The sequence below is a fragment of the Chlorocebus sabaeus genome, chromosome 29, assembly GCF_047675955.1.
Source record: "Chlorocebus sabaeus isolate Y175 chromosome 29, mChlSab1.0.hap1, whole genome shotgun sequence".
NCBI lineage: Eukaryota > Metazoa > Chordata > Mammalia > Primates > Cercopithecidae > Chlorocebus > Chlorocebus sabaeus.
In genome coordinates, this window is record NC_132932.1 from 3,890,653 (window position 1) to 3,912,848 (window position 22,196).

Consider the following 22,196-nt stretch of genomic DNA (forward strand, 5'->3'; position numbering starts at 1 on the left):
GTCTCTCCCTTGAAATGTGGGGACTCTGGGGATTACAATTCAAGATGAGATTTGGGTGGGGACACAAAGCCTAACCATATCAGGATCTGATCTGGACTTTAGTACTTCTTAGATGGGGCAAGGTATGTAAAAACTCATTCCACTTTTTTCCTTTCCTCCTCAAGATGTATTCAGACTTAGTGACAGTCCTCCAAGGGCTTCCCAATTTTTTGGACATGTGATGAGTCCTAGTGTTGAGTAGTGGGAGACTGGGCTGCAGTGGATAAATTGGAAAAAGGCAAGTGAATACATATGGATGGGAAAGAAAAAAACAGCTTAGCCTTTGTTGCCTCTACCCTTCCTGCGATAACACTCACCAAATTACAGTTTGCAGAAAAATTGAATTAAACAGGTAAAAGCATTAGCGCCCCTTGATGCACAGATGCCATTAAGAATAGGATACTGAATAACCCTCAGAACAATGAGTACTTTCTGTCCTGAAAATGGAGATCTACTAATGTCAGAAGAAATATGTTCTTGGAGAAATAAAGCCCGAAGAAGCCAGTGGTAGACTTGTACAGTTTTTATTTACATAAAATATCTCAAAATTCACAAGTATACCACTGCTTATTTTCTTGCTTGAAGATCAGATCTCCGGTTTATTTAATATCAACATTCACCACAGCTGCAGGAAATTAAACTGAACCTTTAACAGGTACCGCATACGGACCTGGTTGGGGTTATAGACAATATATTCATTGTAGTTGAGGGTATAACCATCTGGATTCAGAATTCCTGTGTCACTTGCTGGTCCTAATGGCACTGTACTCCCATTCCTGCCAAATGGAAAAAAAGTGTGTCAACATCAGTCTCTGGTTCAGAAGCTGGAATAGAGAACATAGTCTTATCCAGCCAAAAGGAGTCTTCTAGCCCTCCTGGTTCTGAGTACTTACAGGGTGACGAAGTGGGCAGAACTGGGAGCCATCTTGCCCAGCCCCTTGGTGCTGTGTTTACCTTGAAGCAATCCTTCGGCCTTAGGATTGGCCTCTAGTAGTTCATTACACTGACCTAGAGCTACCTGGAAAGCAAAAAACCTTTGAATGCCCATATCCTACTAAGAATTAGATGGCTCCAAAGCCAAATAGAAAATCCCATCAGTACTTTTTTCTCCTACTCCAGCAGAGGAATCCAATGTACTAGAAATTGTACTTGGTCCTCTCTCAAGTTATCCCAGGTAAACTTCTTGGTTCTGGGGTCAAACTTTTCTCATTGGAAAAAAACTGGAATAAACTAGAGATCACAGACATACTCCTGCCTCACCTCTGATAAGAGCAGCAGTCCTAAATTCTTTAGGTGAGAGGCAAAGCAGTAATTGGCACTCTTGGAAGACATGTCAGCAAAGTAGATTCCTTTCCCAAACTGAAATATATAAATGAATACCAAGGTCAGCTTCTAACCCACTGTGTTAGAGAGAAGGTGCATACCACTGACCCTGTTTTTCCATTCCCTTAAACACAATATAGACCCTTCTCCATTTCCCCTCACAATTCTGTTCTAGAGAGGGTAGAAGCACCTGTGAATTTCTGCCTTCTAAGGGAAAGGCGAGGTATCTTTAGGAATTTAAAGAAAGAGGGACACAGTAAGAGATGACAAGGTTATCAGTGAGCTGGCTTAACTCTTGGGGAGGCGAACCACCTAATCCTAATCTAAGAAAAAAAGTACTGGGAACATTACTGTATCCTTTTCCCCTGTGCACCTAACAGAGTTCAGTTTCACTCACCATGTAACCTGTGATGGGAGCTTCAGGTGGGGCAATTCGAAGCCCATGGCTCAAGATTCCCACCCAGTTACTCAGCCTGGAACCATGCCATAGAAGCATCCTAAGGAAAAGCCAGTATTATTGTACTCTGTTGTTTTGCACAGATAGGTCATAAGCATAAAAAAGCTGACACCTTCTTCTGACTCCCTCTTATAAGTTCTATAGCTGCACTTTTGGGCAAGGAGTGTCTTTCCAAACCCAAAGCTAGACTCAGACCTGTTATGAAGGTCCTCTCTGAAGGCTTCTTTCTCACCCTCCTTCTCTACTTCAAACAAATCCAGCAAGGTCATGGTATAGTCGCTGTGTGTGGGAGCATGGGTGGATTGTAGGTACTGGGAAATAACCTGTGAAAAATAAGACAAAAAGGCCAATGTGGACTCTACAAGAGACTGAGCTGAACTGAAGAATTTGGGGATTCTGATACAACTTGGCAGACCTTTCTGCTCCCAAACAGTCTTACAAGGCAGCTAGGAAAAGCTTGGCCTTCCCAAATCCCTAGTACATAAAAAGTCTGCCCTAATTGACAATTTGCTCTTGACCAGAAGTAGTTAGAGATCAGTGGGATGGGGGAGGTGGTCTTAAGGGTGCAAGAGTATGAAAATAAATGATCATTTTTCTTACTTTGAACTCATAACTTTCATGGTCAAGAGGGTGCAAGGCACAATGTAGGTTTCTATAGTGTTGGTCCAATGGGTGTTCTGGGCTTTGTAGCTCTGTTTTCACCAGCTTAATAGCAATTTCAATGTCTCCCAAAGCCTGAGAAGATGAGATATAGAATTAATGTGGGAGGAAACTGGTATAAGGGATATAATACTTCTCAATTCATACATATCTCACCTCTAGTAATTGTATTTTTTCTGACAGTTCCTTCTGTGTCCGGATTAGTGGAGGAGTACGGAGTCTAAGAACAGAGATATAACCCATAATGAGCTTTCTGACATGTGGCTAAAAGGCACGTGACTAAAAATAGAAAATGACAGGTCCTTTAGAAAACAGGTATGAGAAACAGGTTTTCCATTTGAGAGAGAAAGTGATCTGTAAAGAGATCTTAACTTCCAAATATATAAAATAATATTAAATATATACTCGGTATAAGATGAACTACGTGGATTTTGACTTTTGAGACTAGAGTTAGCATTCTTTTTTTATCAAATCATTTTAAAATTATATCAATATCAACAAGGAACAGTTTGGATGTAGTTCTATCTCAGTAGACCTGTTGACCACTCAGGGTTATTTCTAGGTCACAGGGCTCTATAAAGCAATAAAAGAAATAGAAATAGGATGAAAACCAGAAAACAGAATCAACAAATGTAAAATGTTATTTTGTTTATCTAATATCACTTGAGTTCAGAGAAATGGTGTTTGTGTGGTTTTAGTCACCTCAAATAGGAAAAGGGGGTCATGTGCCTGAAGGTGTTTTACTTGGTGGTTGGATAGCTAGACCCATTCTCTCTTGGGTTGGTAACTTCTACTTTGTCAGAGAATATGGCTGTGGTCAAGCCAGGAGATTGCATCCCCTATTTGTAAGCTGATTAAATAGGCTACCTATGTATCATTTTGTTTCTGTATGTATTCAAGATGATCATTTTCTTAGGAATAAAAGATTCAGAAGATTATAGCTGCTGCTGATAGATACAGGGGATATGTATAGGTAGAAGAACAAAGTGAAGTAACAGCACAGGCCTTACCCAAAGTCATGCGGAATCCTGGTGTAGAATTCATTGCATGCTTCCATGAGAGCTCGTCCATGCTGGCCAGCCCGAATACAATCCTCAATCTTCTTAAGAGACTGGTAACCTGCCTTGATTTGTGCCACTGTCAGCTTCCCTGCAGGCCCAGCCAGAGATCAGACTCCAAACAAGGATCCCAGCTAGTGAACTGTAGTTACGTCCTTGCCTAAAAACGACTTTCACCTTTCAACTTTTTTTTTTTCTTTTTTTGGGATGGGGTCTCACTCCTGTTGCCCAGGCTGAGTGCTGTGACATCAACACAGCTTAATGCAGCTCAACTTCCTGGGCTCAGGTGATCCTCCCACCTCAGCTTCACAAGTAGCTGGATCACAGGCACACACCACCATGCCTGACTAATTTTTCTATTTTTAGTAGAGATGGGGTCTCGCCATGTTGCCCAGGCTGTTTTCAAACTCCTGGGCTCAAGCAATTCACCTGCCTTGGCCTCCCTATAAGTGTTGGGATTATGGGCATGACCCACCACACCCAGCCTCAACTTTCAAAATAGTTCCTCCTCCCTCCATACAACCTGTCACCCCAAATCCCATTTTCTTCATTCAGTACTATCAGCAAGCTTTAAATCATAATGATAATAAAATACCCATTAAAGGAACTAGGAATTATGAGGAGAGAATGCAGAAGAAAATGTGAAGTCCTACCAAGTGGGGCTTTCTTGGTGTTATACTTCATTTCCATCATCATTTCTTCCATGGCCTGAACATTACAGATTAACTTTATTAACTCCTGTACCCGAAGATCTAGCTGTGACTCTGGCTTCAAGGGAGATTTAAGAGATTCCTCTTTCTTTGTTTCCTCTTCATCCTATAGCAAAAAACAAACAAACAAAAGAAAATCTAAGAAATCATCTCTAGATTCCTTATAACACTCAATATTATACAATGTAAATGCTTTGTGAAGTTTTTATTGCATTGTCTAGGGAATAATGACAAGCAAGGAAAAAAAGGCTGTACAGGTTTGGTACAGAAGCAGTTTCTTTTCTCAAATATTTTTGATTCTCAGTTCATTGAATCCATGGATATAGAGGGTTAACCATACTAGTTCTGCCTCCCACATTTTACAACTCAGAATAAGTCTAGGAAAAAAAGGCTTTCCTCATTATGTCAGTGTATAAAGATAGCTATTATGGCTCAGATCTTCCCATCTTAAAAAAGACTAAAACTTCTCTATTTTTTTTGGATATGTGACTGTTTCAGGACACTTTCAGCATCCTGGTATACCTCCGTTTATCTAAATTAATTTTTTTATGGTGGTATATATCCAGAAGTGAAGAGAAATTTAAATGTAATTGTTTAATCAGTTTGATTTTTTATTACTCCTCTCTTGGTCCTAACAATAAACTTCTGGAAATAGGGCCTAAGATTTTATAAGAACCTTAGTAGGCCCGGCGTGGTAGCTCACGCCTGTAATCCCAGCACTTTGGGAAGCTGAGGCGGGTGGATCACCCAAGGTCATGAGTTCAAGACCAGACTGGCCAACATGGTGAAACTCCATCTCTACTAAAAATACAAAACACATTAGCCGGGCATGGTGGCAGGCACCTGTAATCCCAGCTACTTGAGAGGCAGAGGCAGGAGAATCGCTTGAACCCAGGAGCTGGAGGTTGCAGTGAGCCGAGACTGAGCCATTACACTCCAACCTGGGCAACAAGAATGAAACTCCATCTCAAAAAAAAAAAGAACCTTAGTAAATAACAGCCAAGAGTACAAAGGCACATTCTATCCTCATTCTTACTGTCCCTTCGGGATTACAAAGATCAGTGAGAACACCCCTGAGGTGAGTAGAAAGGACTCACGATATCCTGGCCTGTCCCAGTCTAGGAATGATCTAAGCTATTCTGCTTTATCCTGAGTAAGAAGAAACAGAAGTAGGTGTGGTGCCTCATGCCTGTAATCTCAGGACTTTGGGAGGCCAAGACAGGAGGACTGCTTGAGCACAGGAATTTGAGACCAGCCTAGGCAACATAGTGAAACCTTATCTTTACAAAAAAAAAAAAAAAAAAAAAAAAAAAAAAATCAGCTGGGCAGAGTGGCACGTGCCTATAGTCCCTGATACTGAGGAGGCTGAGGTAGGAGGATCACTTGAGCCTAGGGATCTTGAGGCTGCAGTAAGCCATGATTGTGCCACTGCACTCCAGCCTGGGCAACAGAGCACAACTTTGCCTCTAAAAAATAAAATAAAATAAAAAAAGAAGATGGGTTTCCTCCAAAAAGTATAGTGGAGAATTACCTGAGTATTGGTGGCATAGTCCATCTGTAGCATATCATATTTTCCAGGCACCTTCTCAAACTTTTCTCGATCTTCCCAATTGTTTTTTGTTTTGTCAAGGAATCTGTAGAGTCCAAAGTGTAAGAAAACCTTACAAATAAAGGTCTACTATGAAGAAGGACTTACAACTGTTTCCTTAGACAGAAAATCTCCAAATAATTTATTTTCCACCACTGAGCTCCTTTACACATCACCTTTCCATAAATCAAAATTAGTCTAATTCTAAGTGAGGACACTAAATGGATAAAAAAGCTCTGGAGACAAATGGAATTTAAAAAATGGGGAAAAACAATGCTTGTCCTTCCCAAACACCACAAAAGCCATTGAGATTTTAAACAAAAGATATCCATCTAATCCCTTTCCCTGAAAGAAACATGTTCCTAAATTCTCCGGAAAGTTCTTCATCTATATCAGAGTTAAAGTTTTAAAAACTCTAACTGAATATTCTTTTTTCTTTCTTTCTTTTTTTTGGGGAGAGTCAGGGGTCTCGCTTTGTTGCCTAGGCTGGTCTCAAACTCCTAGCTTTAAGCAATGCTCCTGCCTCAGCCTCCCAAAGTGCTGGGATTTAAGGCATGAGCCACCGTGCTCAGCCCCTAGCTGAATATTCTCTACCCTATGATAGTCTCCACTTATCCCAAATTTCCTAAATTTGTCAGCCATGTGTTAAATATATTATTCTGTTTTTAGTGACTTTCAAAGTTCTAGTTTGATTTAATCACTAAGGATGCAGTTTGGTGTTTCGACCACAGAATGTCAGGGTGAAAAGACATTAACATTTAGGCCAAATCACACCTACAAAATGAAAAGTTTTTCATAAGCCACACACTTATAAAATTCTTAGAGAAGGCAGGGCATGGTGGCTCATGCCTATATTCCCAGTACTTTGGGAGGCCAAGGCAGGTGGATCACCTGAGGTCAGGGGTTTGAGACCAGCCTGGCCTACATTGCGAAACCCCATCTCTATTAAAAAATACAAAAATTAGCTGCGTGTGGTGGTGGGCACCTATAATCCCAGCTACTCGGGAGGCTGAGGCAGGAGAATTGCTTAAAGCTTAAAGGTTGCAGTGAGCTGAAGTCGTGCCATTGCACTCCAGCCTGGGCCAACAAGAGCGAAACTCTGTCTAAATCAAAATTCTTAGAGTAGATACATCTAAGAAGAGGGTATATTTTTTTGTAGTCACTTTTTTGCACTCACTTCTTCTCAAAGATTTCCTTGGCCTTGTTGAGATTGCCTGAACAAGCCACCAGGCTGTGCTGTCCCATTTTCCCAACTGCAAAGTAAACGCCACACGTAAGATAGTTTCCTAATAGTAACAGGCCAGCTCTCCAAGTCTCTCTGTTTAACATCTGACAAACAGGCAGGAAAGGGAGAAGGGAAAGTGAAAGGATTTAGGGAACTAATCATGTTGATACAAGTTACCTGCTAACTGCGATAGTCTATGAGCACTACTAGCAGTTCAACTATAGAAGAGTTTTCAGCCTCAATGGGCTACTCTTAGTTTTTCCAGTGGGAACTCTAAGGAGGATGCCTGCCATTCCCCAATTTCAAGATGCTCAACTTGATTCCTAAGCCTCTCCCAGACTTCAGAGCCTCTACTGACCCAATTTAAAACCAGAGAATCCGGCCGGGCGCGGTGGCTCAAGCCTGTAATCCCAGCACTTTGGGAGGCCGAGACGGGTGGATCACGAGGTCAGGAGATCGAGACCATCCTGGCTAACACAGTGAAACCCCGTCTCTACTAAAAAATACAAAAAAAAAATAGCCGGGCGAGGTGGCGGGCGCCTATAGTCCCAGCTACTCGGGAGGCTGAGGCAGGAGAATGGCGAAAACCCGGGAGGCGGAGCTTGCAGTGAGCTGAGATCCGGCCACTGCACTCCAGCCTGGGTGACAGAGCGAGACTCCGTCTCCAAAAAAAAAAAAAAAAACCAGAGAATCCTTTGGCCACCCACTAAGCTACTTCTGACTTTCTGAATGCCAACTCATAAAATCTCAGTAAAAATCATTACCTCGGCCCCATCTCATCCAAACACTGAAGTTCCTCTGGGCATCATCTTCTAATAGCTGAATCAGATAGTACTTGTTGTTGTTGAACTGGAGATTGGTCTATGTTGAATGAAAACAAAAACAAAAAGCAGAGTTTTGCAAATGGAAAGCACATAAACCAATGACTCATCCCTCATCACAGGTGCCAGTTGATTAAAGATATAAAGAAGAAATAGGGCTTATGCATTAAACTTTGGATTCTTAGGAATTAAAATGGGAGCCTAGAAGCTTCCTAAACCCTCTCTCCAACCTCAAATATCCCACATTGAATGGCTCCTCCTGTTTTTTCCTGCCTTAGCTCCCTATTTAGATATTTTTCTAAGCTATCTGTGTTTTCCAGCTCCCAATCCACTCCCAATAATTATTTCCCAAATGAAAACAATTTTGATGCTCCAAAGGTCTAAAACTGTTATGCTCAACTGTTAAATGACTTACTCCTTGACAGTTCTACCCACAACTTTTGTTTGTTGGTTGCAGAAATTTGACAATGAGCTGAGAGCAGTGCAATACTGGGAGGGGACAAGCGATATGAAAAACCACTGCCTCATCTGTCCCATACCTAACCTGACCTGACTTGGAGATACTGAGAGAGAATATGGCCAGTATCTAAAAAGAGGTATCTGTAAGTAAATCACTCAGAGTGAAGAGAGAGAGAAGTCCATGATAAGGCACAGCAGCTGGTATTGTATGGCTGAGCGCTGGATATGGAGGCATTCTTCTTTGTTAAGCATGCTGCCTCTTCCTACTTCTATCTCCTGCTTGCTCACATGCTAAAGCCACTGTATGACCTTAGCCCACTGGTGAAAAAAAAAGGTCATTAGATGTTAGAACAAAAAGGAGCCTAAGATAATAATTTTTTTTTTTGGAGACGGAGTCTTGCTCTGTCGCCCAGGCTGGAGTGCAGTGGTGCAATCTCCGCTCACTGCTACCTCCGTGTCCCAGGTTCAAGCAATTTCTCGTGCCTCAGTCTTCCTAGTAGCTGGGATTACAGGTGCACGCCACCGCGCCAGACTAATTTTGTATTTTTAGAGACGGAGTTTCAACATGTTGGCTAGGCTGGTCTTGAACTCCTGACTCGTGATCTGCCCGCCTCGGCCTCCCAAAGCACTGGGATTACAGGCATGAGCCACCACGCCTGGCTTGATATTTTCTTTTCCTTTAAAAAATGTATATGGTTTTTGTTTTTGTTTTTTTGAGACAGGGTTTTCCTCTGTCACCCAGGCTGAAGTGCAATGGCTCAATCACAGCTTACTGCAGCATCAACCTCCCAGGCTCAAGCAATCCTCCCACCTCAGCCTCCAAAGTAGCTGGCCCATGCCCAGGTGTTTTTGTATTTTTTTGTAGAGACAAGATTTCACCATGTTGCCCAGGCTGATCTTGAACTCCTGACCTGAAGTGATTCTCCAGCCTTGGCCTCCGAAAGTGCTACGATGACAGGCATGAGCCACCATACCTGGCCACCTTAAGGTATTTTCCTTTTTTGAGACGGAGTTTTGCTCTTGTTGCCCAGGCTGGAGTGCAATAGTGCGATCTTGGCTCACTGCAACTTCTGCCTCCCGGGTTCAAGTGATTCTCGTGCCTCAGGCTCCCAAGTAGCTGGGATTACAGGTATGTGCCACCATGCCTAATTCTGTATTTTTAGTAGACATGGGATTTCTCCATGTTGCTCAGGTTGGTCTCGAACTCCCGACGTCAGATGATCCACCCACCTCAGCCTCCCAAAGTATTGGAATTACAGGCGTGAGCCACTGTGCCCAGCCAACCTTAAGGTATTTTCTATCTGCCTGTGGTATTTTAAGTAGAAGAAACAGTAACAAAGAAATACTAATTAGTTGTTAAAATTACATATGTTGGATCAATAAATTCAAATATGAAGTCATATCCAGGAAATATATTAATGAGGCAAATGTATTATCTACTCAAAACCACAAAGATAAACAAGAGAAAAAGTTTGATTAAAAAGAAAGCTGGGCTTGGGGGCAGATGCATGTAGTCCCAGCTACTTGGGAGGCTGAGGTTGGAGGATCACACGAGGCCACAAGTTCAAGGCCAGGCCAGCCTGAGCAACATAGCAAGACACTGTCTCTTAAAAAAAAAAAAATTTTTTTTTAATGAAAAATTAATAAATTTAACTATAGAAAAAATTTAAAGCTTCAATATGGGCAAAAAGTGTACTACAAAGAAAACCAAAAGGTAAATGACAAATCTGGAAAACATATAAGCGATTTATGTTACAGACAAAAGGCTATTCTCCATATTATATAAAGTTCCTTGAAACCAGTAAGAAAAGGACCAACAACTTTTTAGAAAATGTGCAAAACAGCTTGTCCCAGTGGCTCATCCCTGTAATTCCAGTGCCTCATGAGGACAAGGCAGGAGGATCATTTGAGGCCAAGAATTCAAGACCACCTATTCAACATAGTGAGATTCTCATCTCCATAAAAAATTTAAAAATTAGTCAGGCTTCGTGGCATGTGCCTGAAGTCCTAGCTACTCAGGAAGCTTAGGTGGGAGGATTGCTGGAGCCCAGAAGTTCAAGGTTGCAGTGGGCTTTGACTGCACCAACTGCACTCCAGCCTGGGTGACAGAACAAGATCCTGTCTCTTAAAAAAAAAAAAGTGCAAAAGGATATGAACAGAGAGTTAACAGTTATAAAAGTTTTTTATAAGCCATACACTTACAAAATTCTTAGAGAAGGCAGGGCACGGTGGCTCACGCCTGTAATCCCAGCACTTTGGGAGGCCAAGGCAGGTGGATCACCTGAGGTTAGGGGTTCGAGATCAGCCTGGCCAACATGGTGAAACCCCATCTCTACTAAAAATGCAAAAATTAGCTGGGCATGGTGGTGGGCACCTATAATCCCAGCTACTTGGGAGGCTGAGGCAGAAGAATCGCTTAAACACAGGAGACGGAGATTGCAGCGAGCTGAAAGCCACTGCACTCCAGCCTGAGCAACAGAGCAAGACCCTGTCTCAAAAATATATATATATAAATATACATATATTATATATAAATATATATGTAAAATATATATTATATATTACATATATAAAATATATACAAATTATATATAAATTTATGATATAGACATATATTCATGTCACATATATGATATCTATGATATGCAATATATATTTATATTACATATATGATATATATGTATATATGACATATATTCATATCATATGATATATAATGCACCTGTATCATATAGATGATACATATATATCTGATATATCTATATTATATCCTATCTATATATCATCTATATTCATATCATATATGTGATATTTATAAACATATATTTATATATGTGTATATGATATATATGTATACATAATATACATGTATATATTTATATATTACATATTTATATATTATATATTTATATATACATATATATTTATATATATTTATATGTGTATATAGAGGACTTTAGGCAAGGCATGCTGGTTCACACCTGTAATCCCAGCACTTTGGGAGGCTGAGGCGGGTAGATCACTTGAGGTCACAAGTTCGAGAGCAGCCTGGTCAACACGGCAAAACTTTGTCTCTACTAAAATACAAAAAATTAGCTGTGTGTGGTGGTGCATGCCTGTAACCCCAGCTACTCGGGAGCCTGAGGCAGGAGAATTGCTTGAACCCGAGAGGCAGAGGTTACAGTAAGCCAAGATTGTGCCACTGTACTCCAGCCTGGGAGATGAAGTGAGACTCCATCTCGAAAAGTAAAAACAAAATTAAAAAAAGAAAAAAAAAATTTAAAGATCTGAGCACTGGGATTCTATCATCAATAATTATCAAGAAGACGGTCTCATAAATACAATGGTTCTACCTGTTCTACCTCTTACCTGATTTAGCATGACATCATAGACATCACTTCCTTCACAATACACATGAGCCTAGAAAGAGAGAGAAAAAAAATCAACACTAGTATAGGTTCAGCCCTGAGATCCACAATGAGGCTCTAAATTTTCTTATGGCTCAAGTTGTCATTCTACAGCAACATCAACATTCATCTTCCAGCAAAGAATTGCAAACCTATGTTCTACCAGTAACCTGGGTGTAACCTTACTATAAATGAAAACATGCCTCCTTTTTTTAACAATACAAAAGATTCTAACTGAGTTAGACTAGGCATGGTGGCTCACGCCTGCAATCCCAGCATTTTGGGAGGCTGAGGTGGGCAGATCACTTGAGGTCAGGAGTTCGAGACGAGCTTGGCCAACACGGTCAAGCCCCGTCCCAACTAAAAATATAAAAATTAGCTGAGGCTGGGCGTGGTGGTGGGTACCTGTAATCACAGCTACTTGGGAGGCTGAGGCAAGAGAATTACTTGAACCCAGGAAGTGGAGGTTGCAGTGAGCTGAGATCACACCACTGTACTCCAGCCTGGGTGACAGAGTGAGACTCCATCTCAAAAAAAAAAAAAAAGATTCTGAGTTAAAGAAAACTTACTCCAGAGGTAGCCTTCTTTTTTCCCCATTCATCAGTAACTCATACCATTCCAGGGTACAGTTTCTCATTAGAACAAGAAAACACTTTTCCTTTAACAATGATACCATTTTCTGGTTTAAAAAGAGAATGAGGTGTAGAAAGCCGATGGCAATCACAGAAGGTACAAATGTCATATATTTTGTACATTTGTCTCCTTCCAAATCTCACACTGAATTATAATCCTCAGTACTGGAGGTGGGGCCTGGTGGGAAGTGATTCGATCATGAATGGTTTAGCACCACTCTCTTGCTGCTGTCCTCTTGATAGTGAATTCACACATTTGGTAGTTTAAAAGCATGTGACACCTCCCCCACTCTCCCTCTGTGATACCTCCTCCAATCTCTCTCTCTCCCGCCCTTGCTTTTGCCATGTGAAGTGCCTATTCCTGCTTCACCTTCTGCCATGAGTAAAAGCTTCCTAAGGTCTCTTGAGGAGCAGATACTGCTATGCTTCCTGTATAGCCTCCAGGAACCTCTTTTCTTATAAAGTACCTAGTCTCAGGTATTTCTTTATAGCAATGCAAGAATGGTCTAACACACCATGTTTAAAAACGCCCTGATTATTAACCCCAAGCCTTACCACTCCTATCTCTTGCCATTAGAGAAAACTAATCACTCATCATATTTTGGAGAGGATTCCTGAAATGAATATGAACAGCATCCCAGACAGGAGTCCTTATAACAAAGGATGCTCTCTGAGACATCCACGGACTAAAGATCGGTCCAGAGTGTCTTACCTTCCCCACCTTGGCTGTACATTCTGGGTCCACAGGAACTTTGCCCTTTAACAGCAAGGCCTTCACAAATTCTGAGGAAAGACAGATAGGTACTACTTTATGGGAATCAAAAACAGCTGTTGTGGTTAAACAGAAACTTGTGAGAATTAACTTTGTCCTCCCAACCAATCCTAGTCTTTCCTTAGGCCTCAATCCATCTCAAATACATGAAAATGAGGATTCAAGGCAGTAGATTAGTGCTGTGGTATGCCCAAAGGATAGAGAAATTAATTCTATCCTGAAAGAAGGAAGAAATAAGAGTTGAAATAACAAGATATCATCCCCAGATCCACTCCTACCAGAAACCCTCTTGCTGGCCCATGACCTCCCTGGCGTACCATCTTGCTTGTCTTCTGTCCTGTCCTCATTAGCGTTTCCTCCAGTCACAGGCATCTTTTTCGACCCCTGTCTCTGGCATCTGCGAGTTTTCTTGGCAGGGGAAGAGTCTTCTGGAGTTGTGTTGCCATTATTAACTCTTTTGCTTTCATTTAATGCTACAAAATTTGGAAATGAGCAAAGAATGAGTACACCTGAAAACGTGTAGATTGAAAAAAATCCTTTAAAGAAATGGTTTAAGATCATTCTTTCTCTTTTCTTTTTTTTTTTTTTCAAGGTGGAGTCTCACTCTGTTGCCCAGGCTGGAGTGCAGTGGTACGATTTCTGCTCACTGCAACCTCTGCCTCCTGGGTTCAAGTGATTCTCATGCCTCAGCCTCCCAAGTAGTTTGGATTACAGGCGTTCGCTGCCATGCCCAGCTAATTTTTGTACTTTTAGTAGAGACAGGGTTTCACCATGTTGGCCAGGCTGGTCTCAAACTCGTGACCTCAAGTGATCTGCCCTCCTCGGCCTCCCAAATTGCAGGATTACAGGCCTGAGCCACCGCACCCCGCCAGTTTAAGATAATTTTCTAAGTTTACAAAGAGGCAATAAAAACTGTCCCCACACTAGCCTTGTGTAACAGTCTGTGTAATTCTTCCTAAATTGCTATTCTAGCCAAATGAAATAAAACAAAATAAAAGGGAGCCCCAGGAGTCTTGTAAGCTCATAGACTGAGGCCTGCTTATCTGTTTTGTTTACTTGTGTCCCAATGTCCCCCAAATACCCAACTCATACATGAGGCGGTATGGGATAAAGGTTAGTAAACTGCTCAAGGGTCTGTGCCTAATTTAGAGCCTAGCTCTGCTGCTTTTATCTGTGGAAACTTGGAGAAGTGTTTGATCTCTTCCTACTTCACTTGCTCCAATATTAGAACATTGTACAATACTGTACTTCTAGAGAAGTACAATAGTACCTAATTTATAGGGTGGACCTATGCACTTAAGAACATTATACACATAATACCGTATCTCAATAGGTCTAGACTCGCATTTTACCCTCTGGAACTGGGATCCATCTTAGAATGGATGGCATAAGCAGTGAATCATAGTTCACCATTTTCAGTGCTTATCCTTTCTTGTGTATAAAATAATGGTGTGCCTCACAATTACTTTTTGTAAATTGTATGACATTAGGTATTAACAACAGTACTGGCACATTAGTTGTTACAGCTCTGCAAGGCTTTATGCACAATTATGTCATCCCCAAAGCTCTGAAAAGCTAAATTTACAAAATTTAGCACCCAAACTGGTTTGGTAGCCAAGTGCAGGTTATGGGGAGGTGGAAGGGGAAGGAGGTCACAGTAGGTGGCATCGTTCCTTTTCTGACTCCTCGCTTCCGCATTCCCTCCCGCGATATTGAGCTCCGAACCTCTCGCTCTGCCGCCGCGGGTGCTCCGTCGTCGCCGCGCCGCCATGGAATTCGAACGCTGACGTCATCAACCCGCTCCAAGGAATCGCGGGCCCAGTGTCACTACGCGAGAACACCCAGCGCGCGTGCGCCCTGGCAGGAAGATGACTGTGAGGGAGAGGGGTGTGACGCCCTGCAATATTTGCATGTCGCTATGTCTTCTGGGAAGTCACCATAAACGTGAAATGTCTTTGAGTTTGGGAATCTTATAAGTTCTGTAAGGGACCACCCTTCCCCATAGGGCGGAGGGAAGCTCATCAGTGGGGCCACGAGCTGAGTGCGTCCTGTCACTCCACCCTCATGTCCCTTGGGAAGGTCTGAGACTAGGGCCAGAGGCGGCCCTAACAGGGCTCTCCCTGATCTTCGGGGAGGTGAGTTCCCAGAGAATGGGGCTCCGCGCGAGGTCAGACTGGGCAGGAGATGCCGTGGACCCCGCCCTTCGGGGAGGGGCCCGGCGGATGCCTCCTTTGCCGGAGCTTGGAACAGACTCACGGCCAGCGAAGTGAGTTCAATGGCTGAGGTGAGGTACCCCGGAGGGGACCTCATAACCCAATTCAGACTACTCTCCCCCGCCCATTTTTGAAAACAAAACAAAAAAAACAACCGGGGCCGGGGGCGGTGGCTCACGCCTGTAATCCCAGCACTTTGGGAGGCCGAGGCGGGCAGATCACAAGGTCAGAAGATCGAGACCATCCTGGCTAACGCGGTGAAACGCCGTCTCTACTGAAAAAAGAAACAAAAACAAAAAATTAGCCGGGCGAGGTGGCGGGCGCCTGTAGTCCCAGCTACTCGGGAGGCTGAGGCAGAGAATGGTGTGAACCGGGGAGGCGCAGCTTGCAGTGAGCCGAGATCGCGCCACTGCATCAAGCCTGGGTGACAGAGCAAGACTCCGTCTTAAAAAAACAAACAAAAAAACCGAGTGGAATGTGAAAAAGTTCCGTGAAACTGCAAAAACCCTTTGGGAACAGAGGGAACCATGGGGCAGGAAGCCCACGAAAATGCTAATTGGTCTTCTGGTTCTTGGTGAGATTGGGTGAGGGGCGCCCAAATGTTTGGCTGCATGAGAATCACGAAGTATGGGGACTGCATACTTAAGCAAATTCCCCACCCTAGACCTTCTGATTCAATAAGCATGTATTAACAAAATCACTGGGTGATCCTGATTTTGGCACCAATATCATTTAGAAACATATTGTTAGGATAAAATAGTACCTGTTATAGACCAACCTGAGCAAAATAGCGAAACGTCGTCTCTATTAAAAAAAAAAAAAAAAAAAAAAAAAAAAAAAAAAAAAGAGTAAAAAGTTAGCCAGGCGTGGTCGCAGGCGCCTGTAGTCCCAGCTACTTGGGAGGCTGAGGCACAAGAGTCGCTTGAACCCGGGAGGCGGAGGTTGCAGTGAGCCGAGATCGCGCCACTGAACTCCAGCCTGGGTGACAGAGAGACTCCGTCTGGAAAAAAAAAAAGAGAGAGAGAAAATTGATACATTTTATTTTTTTCATCAAAAGATGTGAAGTTTAGAAAGAAAAAACCCAAAATCTCATTAATTGCGTGTAATTTGATTATGAATATTTTAAAAGTTAGAAGAAACTACAGGATAAAAATTTGACCTTACTACAAAGCCTAGCAAGACTGATAGAAAATAGCATATGAAATAAATTGCATGTTTATAAAAGAGCTTCAAACAACTATAAATAAAATTTTTTTATAAGGTAGCATTTATAATAACACCAAAGCATATCAAGTAGTTGGAAATAAATCTGACAAAATGTAGGTGCTCGATAAATGTTTGTTGGATAGGATTGCTTAAGCTGTTTCAGTGGTACAAAGCCTGTTACATCTAACTTAATTATGGCACAAATAAATTAGACTAGGTCTTAAAGGAAATACTTTGGAGATAGAAAAAATATAATGTAACGCTTTATGAGATGAAAATTTATTTAAAAAGCTAATACTTAGTAGAACTTATAATGTAACGCTTTATGAAATGAAAGTTTATTTAAAAAGCTAATACTTAGTAGAACTTTCTTGTGTACTAGAGGCTGAGCTAAATGCTTTACATACATAACCTCATTTAATCTTCCTAAGAATAATAGCTGGAATTTATTTAGTTCTTACTATGCTATGAGCTTTACATACATTATTTAATTCTCACAACAACCTCATGAGGCATATGTTGTTTATCTCCATTTTATAGTTGAGGAAACTGAGCTTTAGAAAAATTTAATTTATTCAAGATCACAGAATGTATTGCTAGGGCTACTATAATTACATACTACAGACAGGATAGCTGTCTGTAAACAATAAATTTATTTTGTCATAATTCTGGCAGCCAGAGGCCCAAGATAAAGGTCTTGACACGGTTGATTTCTTCTAAGGCCTCTCTCCTTGGCTTGCAGATGGATGCTGTCTTTCCTCGGTGTGCGTCAATGTCCTAATCTCCTGTATTTTTAATTTTTAAAATTAAAAATTAAATTTTTTTTTTTTTAGACTCTCCCCATAACGCGCCACTGCACTCCAGTCTGGGCGACAAGAGTGAGACTCCGTCTCAAAAACAAAAACAAAAAAAACCTGGAAGAAACCAACAAATTTATTTTCATAATTAAAACCAAAACCTCTATAGATAAGTGGATGAAAGACATTAATAAACAGTTTGCAGATGATAAGTAAGTACATGGAAAAGATATTCAGGCTCACATAGTATGAAAAATGCAAATTAATTTTCGACAGGACAATTGGCCTACTCTCTTCATATTATAATAAGAAAAAAAAATTGTTAGGACTGTTCTAGAGTAAAGGAGACATTTGAAGCATAACAATCAAATGCAATGTTTGGATGTTGGTTTGAACAAACCAGCAGTAAATGGAGATACGTGGATATGGACTGAAAATTGGGTTATTTTAGGGAATTATTTATTAGATATTATAATGGTATTCTAGTTATGTTTAAAATAATTATTAGAATAATGATATTCTAGTTATGTTTAAAATAATGATATTCTATTTATGATTTTAAAATATCCTTTAGGGCAGGTGTGGTGGCTCATGCTTGTAATCTCAGCACTCAGATCCTCAGGCAGGAGAATTGCTTGAGCCCAGGAGTTCAAGACCAGCCTGGGCAACATGGCGAAACCTGACTCTACAAGTGCAAAAATTAGCTGGATAATTTATCACCTGAGCCTGAGATGTCAAGGCTGCCGTGAGCTGTGATCATGCCACTGTATTCCAGCCTGGGTGATACAGTAAGACCTTTTCTCAAAAAGAAAAAAAAAAAGTTATTTTAAAAAAGCGTGCTACAGTGTTTTCTGATAAGACATCAGGTTATCTAGAATTACTTCATTTTTACAGATGGAGTCTCACTCTGTTGCCCAGGCTGGAGTGCAGTGGTGTGATCTCAGCTCACCGCAACCTCTGCCTCCAGGTTTCAAGCAATTCCCCGCTTCAGCCTCCTGAAGCGCTGAGCCTACAGGCACCCGCCACCATGCCCAGCTAATTTTTGTATTTTTAACAGAGACAGAGTTTTGCCATGTTAGCCAGGCTGGTCTCAAACTCCTGGGCTCAAGCGATTCACCCGCCTCAGCCTCCCAAAATGCTGGGATTACAGGCATGAGCCACGTTGCTCAGTCTGGAATTACTTTAAAATACTTCAAACAAATAAATCAAGTGAAGCAAATAGGGCAAAATAAAGGCAATTGTTAATTTCTAGCTAATGTGCATATAGATGTCCATTATATTCCTCTCTTTGCTTTTCTATATGGTTAAAATTGCTATAGTAGAAAGAAAAATATTAAGGAAAAAAATGACAAATTAGTCTGTTGTTCTAAAGAGAAAAGCCAACTGTGCAAATCAATTCCTAAGACTTTTGTAAAAATTTAAATATCTGTAGTTTAGATTGACATATCATAATGATAGGAAAATGGATTTATCAAGCTAAACATAAAAGCTGCATAACTTTTGGGAAAGTCTCCTTTTTTTTCAAAAAATAAAATCTATCTGAAAAGCAGAAATTTATGATAACCAAGTTTAAAAAAATAGGCCACCCCTTTTTTTTCTTAAGCTCCCATGATTCGAAAACAAATAGGCCTCTTAAATAGAAAAGAACTCTTCCTAATGACTAGTTGTTTGGTTTTGTATCACATTGGACTAAGCAATTAGCATCCATATCTGAATAAAAAATAATTTAATTTGTACCTAAGATTATGGCCTGAAGCAATATATAAATATATAAGATTTATTTTCTTTATCTGGGTTCCAAGAAGGTGTAGAAATAGGATCCAGTAACATTTCTGAAACCCTAGGAAAAATAGTCTGAGAATACATAAAATGTAATAAGGAGAAATAGCAGATCATGCAACTAGAAAGTATACTGGAGTCAATCACTGTTTACATGAGACGTGTCCCAGAATGCTTTTGCACAGCATTTTGAGGCAGATATTTTCATCACCACTCAGGTGAATAACTGATGACGAGAGGGTGGTTATTTGCTGAGGAGGTCACCCTGCAGGAACCCAGCATTTGTTAGCACTCATTCTACCTGGAGTCCATTTGATTCCTATGTACCAACAAATATGACCATGACATGGACTTTAGATCTCTCCTTAGGATGACTTCTCAATATCGGGGTTGAGAACTGTACCAAGGATTTTTAAAAATGTGATTAAATATGTAGAATATTATGTCTCTTATTATTGATAACAAAAGGAGTCCTTTTAATTAGGGATCAGCACTTTGACTAGCGTAAGAAATTGTAGCAAATTGACCGGGCGTGGTGGCTCACGCCTGTAATCCCAGCATTTTGGGAGGCTGAGGTGGGCAGATCATGAGGTCAGGATTTCGAGACCAACCTGGCCAACATAGTGAAACCCTGCCTCTACTAAAAATACAAAAATTGACCAGGCATGGGGCGGGCGCCTGTAGTTCCAGCTACTTAGGAGGCTGAGGCGGGAGAATTGCTTGAACCCGGGAGGTGGATGTTTCAGTGAGCTGAGATTGCGCCACTGTACTCCAGCCTAGGCGACAGAGCAAGACTCCATCTCAAAAAAAAAAAAAAAATTATAGCAAATTAAGTATACTACAAACTTTATTATCTTTATTGTCCTCTCAAATGAAATTAGCTCAGAAAAAGGGTATATACATACACATACATATATATACACACACACGTAGACATATATACATATATACACACACACACACACACATAGGTTTTCATCCACAGTTCCTGGCTCATAGCTTCCATAGATCAGATCTTGTTATAATATTGGGGTGTGTTAGGCCTTAGAAGCAGGCCTCAGGAAGCAGAATGTTTCTCTCTGAGCTTCTTTTGCCCTCCTTTCACCTGCTCAAGGCAGGACTTTAATCTTCCCCTGCATTTCTGATTGTGGGTCATAAGACCCTCATTTCAGAAGGGGTTCTGTCCCACACCCTGGAGGAAGGAATGCTGCACAGAGAGGCCAAGAAGAATCCAAACAGATAGGCCTTGCTGGGTTTCCCCATTTGGTGTATTAGTGTTAAACCATACTCTTTTTGTCCAATCACATTTCTACATGATGGTCAGTCATGCCTATCCAATGTAATCTTCGTAAAAGGCCCAAGAGGACAGGGTTCAGAGAGCTTCGGCATAGCTGAACGCATGGAAGCTTACAGGAAGGTGAAGAAGAGCTCATCCATGTGCCGGGAGGGTGGCACTCCTCAACTCCAGGGGACCAGAAGTGCCTGTGCTTGGGATATTTCTAGACCTCACCCTATGTTATCTCTCCATCTGGCGATTTATTTGTATCCTTTAAAGTATCCTTTATAATAAAAAGGGAAATGTAAGTGCTGCCTTGAGTTCTGTGAGCTCCTCTAGCAAATGAATCAAACCCAAAGAGGGGCTGTGGAAACCCCAACTTGAAGCCAGTGGGTCAGAAGTTCTAGAAGCCTGGAATTGTGACTGTTAGGAAGGAGAGGGAGCCTTATGGGACTGAGCTTTCAACCTGTGGTTTCTGAGACAGTCTCTAGGTAGACAAAGGTTTCAGAATGGAATTGAATTGGAGGACACCCAGCTGGTGTCTGCTGCAGAACTGATTGCTTGCACACATTTGGTTGCAGAAGTCTTCTGTGTTGATTGTTGTTGTGGTATGAGAACAGAGGAAGAACAGTTTGTTTTTCCAGTATCACACAAAGAAATAAAGAGATATGTCTATTTTTATGGATGGTCATGCAAAAGTATGATTGGAAGACAAAAGATATGATCTAATGGTAATAAACTGGAGAGGGTGAACTTAGCAAGGCCTGTTTGTTTAGTTTCTTCTTGGCATTCCTGTGTGACATTTCTTCCCTCCGGGTATAGGGCCAGACACCTGCCATATGAGAATCTCCAGGGAGGAGGGAAAGGAGAAGGTCAGAGAGTGACCTTCCTAAGTTGTATAGCCTGCTTAAAGGAAGAAAGGGTGAGGGAAATTCTGGTTTCTACGGCCAGCTTTAGTGGAGAAAGCAGGAAAGAAGGTCAGAGTGACTTTCCTGCTTCTGCTGTTTTCTCATTTTCCAAGGTGCCATATTTTGGGGATAGCATTTACTATGCCCCATCATTGACTAGGGTGACTTTAGAAATTGGATTTTTTCCAGAGTGACAAAAACAAATTTTGGTGCTATTGTCTTCCTAACTATACACAAATTTATAAGACTTTGTGTCTTGGTTTTCTTCTTCTTTTCTTCTCTCTCTCTCTCTCTCTTTTTTTTTTTTTTTTTTTTTTTTTAGGGAAATGCTCTCTTACCTAATCTCTCCATTTCTCCATTTGCCCCTGCCAGAGTGATCAACAGATTCTTGCTCAGATTGGAGGGTGTCCTAGGATGTGGAACTTTCAGTGCTAACACTGAAAAAATCTCCAGGCAAAGAATGAGTTGATCACCCTATTGTAGCAGCCAGACTGATCCTTTAAAACGGAAGTTAGGGCTAAGCATGGTAGTTCAGGCCTGTAATCCCAGCTGTGGATTGACTGTGGGAGGTCAAGGTGGGAGGGTCACTTGGGTCCAGAAGTTCAAGAACAGCCTGGGCAACATTGGAGACCTCATCTCTACAAATAATAAAAAAATTAGCCAGGCATGGTGGTGCACCTCTGTGGTCTCAGATACTCAGGAGGCTGAGGTGAGAGGATTGCTTGAACCCAGGGGGTCAAGACTGCAGCAAGTCTTGATCGCACCATTGCACTCCAGTCTAGGCAACAGGGTAAGACCCTATCTGAAAAATAAGATAAATTTAAAAATAAATAAATAAAATGAAAGTTAGATCATGTTAGATTTTT

General features: G+C 41.3%; 2 protein-coding genes across 2 annotated transcripts in view; one reads left to right on the forward strand and one right to left on the reverse strand.

Annotated features, from left to right (window-relative positions):
• The window catches only part of TEP1 (telomerase associated protein 1), a 58,643-nt gene extending 50,160 nt beyond the window's left edge, over window positions 1-8,483 (forward strand). The window contains exon 56 of the transcript XR_005236783.2: window positions 8,339-8,483. The gene's annotated coding sequence lies outside the window, so the exon portion shown is untranslated. The remainder of the gene's footprint in view (window positions 1-8,338) is intronic.
• On the reverse strand, window positions 548-14,997 carry PARP2 (poly(ADP-ribose) polymerase 2). Its single transcript, XM_007990641.2, has 16 exons — window positions 14,877-14,997; window positions 13,469-13,624; window positions 13,092-13,162; window positions 11,710-11,760; window positions 7,825-7,921; window positions 7,013-7,088; window positions 5,779-5,881; window positions 4,191-4,353; window positions 3,490-3,628; window positions 2,636-2,699; window positions 2,420-2,554; window positions 2,015-2,142; window positions 1,760-1,859; window positions 1,300-1,398; window positions 933-1,057; window positions 548-815 (listed from the first exon to the last, which is right to left on the reverse strand). Exons 1-16 carry the CDS (start codon window positions 14,920-14,922, stop codon window positions 656-658), a joined length of 1,713 nt encoding a protein of 570 aa, XP_007988832.1. The 5' UTR covers window positions 14,923-14,997; the 3' UTR covers window positions 548-655.
• Window positions 14,998-22,196: the final 7,199 nt, after the last annotated feature.

Coding starts and splice junctions, on each gene's coding strand:
- PARP2 (XM_007990641.2), bottom strand. CDS start 14,922: ATGGCGGCGCGGCGACGACGGAGCACCCGCGGCGGCAGAGCGAGAG. Junction 4,354..5,778: donor ACTATGCCACCAATACTCAG/GTAATTCTCCAC, acceptor TTTTTGCTATAG/GATGAAGAGGAAACAAAGAA. Junction 2,555..2,635: donor AAAAAATACAATTACTAGAG/GTGAGATATGTA, acceptor TCATCTTCTCAG/GCTTTGGGAGACATTGAAAT.